At 37.8% G+C, this 7,606-nt stretch overlaps 1 protein-coding gene across 1 annotated transcript in view; it reads right to left on the bottom strand.

Annotated features, from left to right (window-relative positions):
* LOC109227209 (mitogen-activated protein kinase homolog NTF4-like) overlaps positions 2,540-7,606 on the bottom strand; it is a 6,017-nt gene continuing 950 nt past the window's right edge. The window contains exons 3-6 of the mRNA XM_019392273.1: positions 7,155-7,292; positions 5,559-5,891; positions 4,880-5,060; positions 2,540-2,973 (exon numbers count right to left, since the gene is read on the bottom strand). Of these exons, the coding sequence (XP_019247818.1) occupies positions 2,798-2,973; positions 4,880-5,060; positions 5,559-5,891; positions 7,155-7,292 (828 nt within the window). The 3' untranslated portion in view covers positions 2,540-2,797. The remainder of the gene's footprint in view (positions 2,974-4,879; positions 5,061-5,558; positions 5,892-7,154; positions 7,293-7,606) is intronic.

Genomic DNA, 7,606 nt, shown 5'->3' with positions numbered 1-7,606 from the left:
CGACTTAGAAATGGTGGAATAGCTCAAAAATCGCGAAGGAAATAACTTATACCTTCTGGCCCAGACATTTCGCATCTGCGGCAAAAATTCCGCTCCTGCAGCGTCGCTTTTGCGGTCCACGAACCGCATCTGCGGTCCTCACTTAAGTCACCCAACTCCGCATCTGCGATGCATAATCCGCACCTGCGCCATCGCAGGTGCGGCTCCTTGACCGCTTCTGCGGTTCCAGCTCTCTTAGCCCCTTTCCGCTTCTACGACCACAATCTCGCTTCTGCGAGACCGCACCTGCGGTCCCCTAGCCGCTGGTGCGGTTATGACTGCAATGGGAAACTTCAGCTGTCACAACCAACTCTAAATCTTTCCGCCAACCGTCCGAAATCACCCCGAGGCCCCCGGGACCTCGACCAAAAGCACCAACAAGTCTTATACAACCATTCAAACTTATACCAACCTTCAGAACACCTCAAACAACATCAAAACGACCAAAACACATCGAATTCAAGCCTAAGGTTCTAAAATCATCCGAATTTCGCTTTTGATCAAAAAGTCTATCAAACCTCGTCCGAATGACCTGAAATTTTGTACACACGTCACATTCAACACTACAGAGCTACTCAAACTTCCGGAATTCCATTCCGACCCTCGGATCAAAATCTCACTATCGAACCGGAAACTTCAAAAATTCAACTTCCGGCATTTCAAGCCTAAATTAGCTACGGACCTCCAAAACACAATCCGAACACGCTCCTAAGCGCGAAATCACCCAACGGAGCTAACGGAACCATCGGAATTCCATTCCGAGGCCGTCTTCACATTGTTCCGACTACAGTCAAATTTCCAAAACTTAAGCTCTCATTTAGGGACTAAGTGTCCCAAAACTCTCCGAAACTCCAAATAATTCCTCCCGGCAACTCATAATAGCAGAAACAAACACGGGGAAAGCAGTTAATAGGAGATCGGGGCATTATTTCTTAAAACGACCGGCCGGATCGTTACAGATGGAGTGATGGAGGAGATCTTTCACTAATGAGGTTGCAAATCACGCGATCAATGCCTTATGCAGGTTTTATATCTTTTTGTCAGGGGTATAATTGTCATATTATTACATATTTTATCTTAACTGGCTACCAATTCAATAATTTTTAAAAATAGAATACAAGTTAAAAGGTAACGCAAATATAGGCATAGCCCAAAAATATTGATCCATCTTTTGAGTTTTCTCTTCTCTATTAGAAAACTCTCGTTAAGTAATTTTGATTTTATGGATGATTTATTTGAACTTATATGAGTTCGGATAACATCAAAAAGAATAAACTGGGTGAGCTTCTCATTTGTTTGCACTTAATGAAGGTCTGCATCTTAATCATTCAGATCTTAATCATTAAGTGTGTTTGCTTTTTTTACTTCACAACCACTTAATGGGTCTTAATAGGACTGTATGATTAAGATCTATAATAGAGACTTAATTTCATTAAGATGCTATCACATATTCATTATTAACTGGTGCCACCGCCTATCATTATCAACTACCACCATGCCGCCGCCGCCGCCACCACCACCACCACCACCTCCATCATTCTCAATCATAGCCGTCACCATTATCGACCATCATCACCCACTATCCCCATCACTACGACCACCATCATTTTCCCCCACAATCAATACTCATCCACCTCAACTACCACAACTGACCACCCCATCACCATCAACAACCACAGCCGACACTGCCCATCATTATAACCTACCACCACCCACCCACCACCTTCTTTAGTCACAATTACTACCACCACCTGTCATTATTAACTATCACCAACCACCACCACCACCATCCTCAATCATAATCGCCACCACTGCCAATCACTACTAGCTACTTGCATGAACCACCATTATCAACTAAAACTACCACCAAACACCACCTCTAATCGGTATTCACCCGTTAGCCATCATCACCAACAACTATCATATTTTAAAAAACTATATATTTTATTGATAGAATATTAGATTAGTTATTTCATTTGAATTTTATGTTTATTAATTTTCAAATAAAGATAAATTTTATACATTCAAATGTTAAAATCAAACAGTCTTAATTATTTCTATTCAGATCTTAGTACACATTTTGATATATTCAGATGTGTATCCAGATTCAGATGTCTTAATCTTAATACACATCTTGATATTCAGATGTGTATTCAGATTCAAAAATCTTAATTAAAAAAACAAATGAGGCTTTAATTCTAGTAGCTGAATTCTTTAAATCAATTTGCATTCGAAGAAAATGAGTTGGTAGAGGAATGAGGTTATGCCATAACTTGCAAATAGAATCGCCTTTTGAACATTGAGAAATGTGCAGAATTGTTATCTTAGTTTGTCTTAAACTTTTGCTTTCTTCTTTTGGTTAAAGCAATACAATGTGAACTAGGTAAAGAGGCACATTGGAGTAAACTTGTTTATTATTTTGGGTTTTGGGGGAAACAGTTGGGCTGCTTATAAAAAATAGAGTAAAAGCAAAACATGAGACGATCGACTGCTGGCGAAGAAATTAAGATGTTAGTGCCAATAAAATTACATCCTGTGATACAGATATCGTACTATGACTTCAGTAAATTAAAACAGAACCGATACAAGCGATCCACCTCATAAGATATATCAAACAATTCTTTACACAAATCAGCTTCATAACTAAGTGTTTGCATAAGAAAGCCATCCGTGTTTCGGACGAAGTGCACACATATATACATGGAGGGACAAATAGTCAGTTGGAGATCAAACTGACAACAATCTTACCAGCAATTATTCACATGTGCTGGTATTCAGGATTAAATGCAAGCGACTCCCTGTAAATCAGCTCCTTCATCTGTTCCTCCGTAAGGGCATGCTGTTCAAAGTCGAAGCTAAAGGGAGTCATGCAAATGGGCTCGTCACTAATATCGTGGAGCGAGTTCAGGTAAGGATGTGCAAGTGCACCTTCAACTGAAAAGTACAAAGTACAGAAAAGGGGTCAATATGTGGACCAGTTAGTCATATACATATTCAAGAGAAGACATATAGGATACTGAAAGGACATCTGATTGCAGCGCAGTAGCTATTTGTAAGCATGGAAAGAAAAGAAATCTCTGATTAACCAATGAAGAGAGCTAAACATTGAATAGCAGCAAAATGCCATAAAATCCTGCATATCACTTGAAAGCAATACTGCTATTTAACCTACAATTTCAATTCATACCAGGCCAAGGAAGCGACTTAGTACAACTAAAGGTAGAAATGACACCAGTTAGCTGCTTTGTAGCACCTCTTTTAAAAACATATACAGTTTTTAAAAACTACTTAAAGTTTAGCCAGTCTTGGCAAACTTCAGACTAAACCCCTGCTGCTACTGCTGCTGCTTCTTCTTCCGACCTTCGGGTCTGAAGTTGGGCTCTGCCAAAACTTAACTTCATACCCCTTCAAGATATTCCGCTATAGCACGCACCGAAGGAAAGTGACACTTTTAATCCTCCATCCCCTGTCTAAGCCGCCATACTTCTCCACGGTCACCCTTTTCCAATAATCTTTCTCCTCTACCCCAAATCTCCATAACCACTTTCCTAGTGGTGCCTTGTTGAAAACCCTTAAATCTTTAATCAAAATTTCACCCCAACACCTTGTTGTGGTGATAGCAGTGTTATCAACAGCGCGCTTAAAGTGCGCTTCAGGGCTTAAGCGAGGCTCAAAACATGTGGAGTGCTTCGCCTCGCTTAGTGGGCGCTTCAGGCTCTAAGGTATACTCTTCCTTGCCAAGGAGCGCGACACTAAACAATTGATATTTCACTTTATCGTAATTTTCTTTAATTTCTTCGTCTATATATTTGGTATCCATGCTTATAGATGTTAGCCTTGGACAACACATACATATTTTGTAAATTTTCTCCATTTGAGTCTTTGTTCATTAAATCCCACGCTTTATTTGCGCTTAAATCCCCAACAGACGTTGGGGCTTTTTTGCACTTTTCGCCTTTGCTAACACTGGGTGATAGTCTCCCAATTTAGCAAGTGTAACCTCCTCTCCTTACTTGAAGCATCTAGAAAATACATCTAAACAGGAGTTGCAATTCATTACATGCTTAGCTAACAGGAATGCAGTGGGAGACATACATCTTTAAAATTTCCTTCTTTGACTTTGACCTAAACCTCAAAGTTCTATCCCAACATATTGCATAGGGGTGACGATAACATTAATTAATCCCTCTGTCCTAATTTGTCTGATTTAAATTGTTTGGTAGTCTCTATTTTTCTAGAAACTATGTAAAAAAATTAATGAAGTCTAGGAACTATGTAATATTTACATTCTTTTTTTTACCCTTCAAAAATTGACATGGATTGTTGGAGACTCCACAGATCATTGGTACTATGAATATTTTTTATATTTTATGCATCTTTAGCTTATGTATTAAAGTCCTCCTCCTTTCATAAATTCCGTATTCTGTCAGACTATGCAAAACAACCTGGGACAAAAGGAGTAGCATCTAACCAAGTCCTTCAAGGAATGGATATAATAACTCCTTCGCCACAATGCAAATGACATATCCAGAGAATGGAGCACATACCTTGTTCGCAACATGGTAAATACTATCTATGATGATGATGTGCATGTCAAACCAATGTGTGCGCGTAGTTGGTGAGAGAAACTTCTGTTTCTACTAAGTTAGCAAGTGAGAATACTTTGCTTTGGGATATGTTAGTGAGAGATACTAGTAAGTACATGTCCTCCTTTCCTACTATGATTTTTCTCTTTTGAAGAAAACAAGAGGACACTCCTATACATTAAGTACATGTTGTAAGATGCAGATGGAGAATTGAATAATGCAGCTAGGAGAGAAACTTGTCTGGAATTTCGCACCTGTTATTCTCCTTCTGGGATCAAATGTCAGCATTTTCTCGACAAGATCAATTGCAGCTGGGTGTACATGTGGAAACTTTTCAGTGAATGATTGTCGACGGTTAAGAGGAAGTTGTCGGATGTATCGTTTTGCATTCTCATTTAAAAACTCCATTTCAGCCTCTGAAGGAGTACCAATCAACTGCAAGAAGCTCAGTCATCAAAATAATTTTACAAATAATCACTTTTATGAATTTGAGCATGAAGTTAAATATTGAGAGAGGTTTGAGTCATTATTATGGACTATAAATTTATAATACAGAATAATGATACTTAATATGAGAAATAGAATTATCTTGTTAATATAACTGGAGAGGAAGAATTAAATGCATATATCATTTAATATATGCATGACCTTGCTGTGAAGAAAACATAGTTGATCACTTGTAATTCTTCATGTCTAGAGAAGCAGTTCAAAAATCAAACTACATTCTGTCTGTGCTTTCTCCTTCAAGTTTCCTAGATTTACAACTTGATGTTTCTCTTTGTTTTGGATGAATTTGCAAAAACTGGTAGTATTTGTAAACATTGAAAAGGTGAAACGGGAAAAAAAGTCGACAAAGGAACAAAAATGTAGTAAACTCATTTCTTTAAGGGGGGGAGAGGGGGGGTGGGGGGAGTGGTAGATATTGAATAATACCTCCATAATAAGACGCAGCTGGTGTACGTGATCTCTACCAGGAAATAGGGGTTTCCTGTCCATCAATTCCATGAAAATGCAACCCACTGACCATACATCAATTGCAGCAGTATAGTCAGACGAATTTAACAACAGCTCAGGTGGACGATACCATCTTGTCACAACATATTCCGTCATAAAGTCAGTTTCAGAAGTGACACGAGCTAGCCCAAAATCACATATCTTTAAATCACAGTTGGCATTCAAGAGGAGATTGCTAGGCTTCAAGTCCCTGTGCAGAACATTCGCAGAATGTATGTATTTCAACCCACGGAGGATCTGATACAAGAAATACTGCACCCAAATATAGAAGTATCTAGTTTTAATCAGACAAATATTGACACGATAATGCATCATAATCAACATAGCACAATGTGCACTAATATGAACAAGGAACATAGGTAAGACACCAAGCATTTTTTCACTCCAAGCACCGATATCAAGATTCTGCAATATTCAGCATAACTCCAGGCAAAGCAACGGGAATGTAAGGTCTTGAGCAAAGCTTAAATTGAAAAAAGCACACAATTATCCACAGGACTTAACTCTCCTCTGAGAACATCTACAGATTGAAATTTGTAACTAAAACTACAAGAGTATCCAACATACTGACATAAGCCAAGGAAAATAAAAGTGATCCTGGCAATGCATTGTATGTTTCAGTTGACTCCATTAGACTGCAAATTTTTCTTTTCTGCAATAATTTTTTAATTTAGCTCCTTCATCGGATATGTCTGCTGTGGAAATTGAAGACTTGAATGAACCTTTGTACATTCAATAAGTTTATAAAGTATTTCGGAGGATCTTACAAAGTTCGTGTACCTACACTATACTCGTTCAACGTGAGGATGTCACGGTAAATAAATAGTCCATGTAACGGGAAACCTTATCATTTTTATGTTTTCAGTAAGTTGACAATAACTTCATTCTAGTGAGGCAAACCTATACGGAAAGAACATCTTAAAATAAAATATACATTTCTCCCAGGAAGCGCATAACATATCCGGCTAGTCCGAAATGCTCACTCTAAAAGTTATCTCAAGCCAACTAAAAGCTCATATATTTTGTCCTTCCATACACATTTTTTGGCGAGAAAGAGAGCCAAAGATTCCACAAGAGAAAATCCGAACGCCTGAAAGGAAAGTTTACATATTACTTAGCACACAAAAGTACAACTTAAACAAGAGATAAAATTTTCATTTCTCAATAAGAAATTTCCTTTCCCATTGCTAAACGCCTAGAAGCCAATTTTCTGGCCACACGTTGCACCGACAAAAATTAAACTATTTAAGTAGCCAATCTTCACAAGCTCAAACACTAGAAAGTTAGTTGCACGCCAGTCAGAACAATGCTTCTAATGAGACAAAACAAGATCTGTGGTTTAAACAACTACAAATGGTGAAAATTTCGAAACATGAGAAAATTTTTAATCCATTTAATTTTTTAAAGTGGAAAAGGAAAAAAAATCAAACAAACTTAAAGAAACACAATGGGTACTCAGACTTTACTAGTGTTTCTGAACTGCTGTGTGAAGAAAATAGATGTTTTAATCCAAACCTGACAGTGCTCCTCAGATAAACCCTGATTAGAGCGAATAATTTGATGGAGATCAGTATCCATAAGCTCATACGCAATATAAACATCATTAAAGGCTTCTCTCTGCGGTGGTGGAATTATATCTCTGATCGCAACAATCTGCAATTTCATATGTCACATTAGCCAACAACAAAAACTTACATAAACTCATTGAAAGCATCTATATCCAAATAGATACAATTTGTATAGGCAAAAATACAATTTGACCTCTATATATTACATGAAGACAATTCTTCACTTATATGCACGAAATACCAACAAACATGTCTGGTAGCATGCAACTAAGCAAAGAAACAAACTATCTACGCCCTTTTTGTTTTAAATGTAAGTAATCTATCTATACTTGATTAAAAGCATGAAGCCATCTATGTGCAAAACAAATTATCTGTCTTTACCAACAAAAGAAAAAAAAA

The sequence above is a fragment of the Nicotiana attenuata genome, chromosome 6 (genome assembly GCF_001879085.1).
Source record: "Nicotiana attenuata strain UT chromosome 6, NIATTr2, whole genome shotgun sequence".
NCBI lineage: Eukaryota > Viridiplantae > Streptophyta > Magnoliopsida > Solanales > Solanaceae > Nicotiana > Nicotiana attenuata.
Note: the sequence above shows the minus strand (reverse complement) of the source record. Positions and strands in the feature narration are given on the sequence as shown.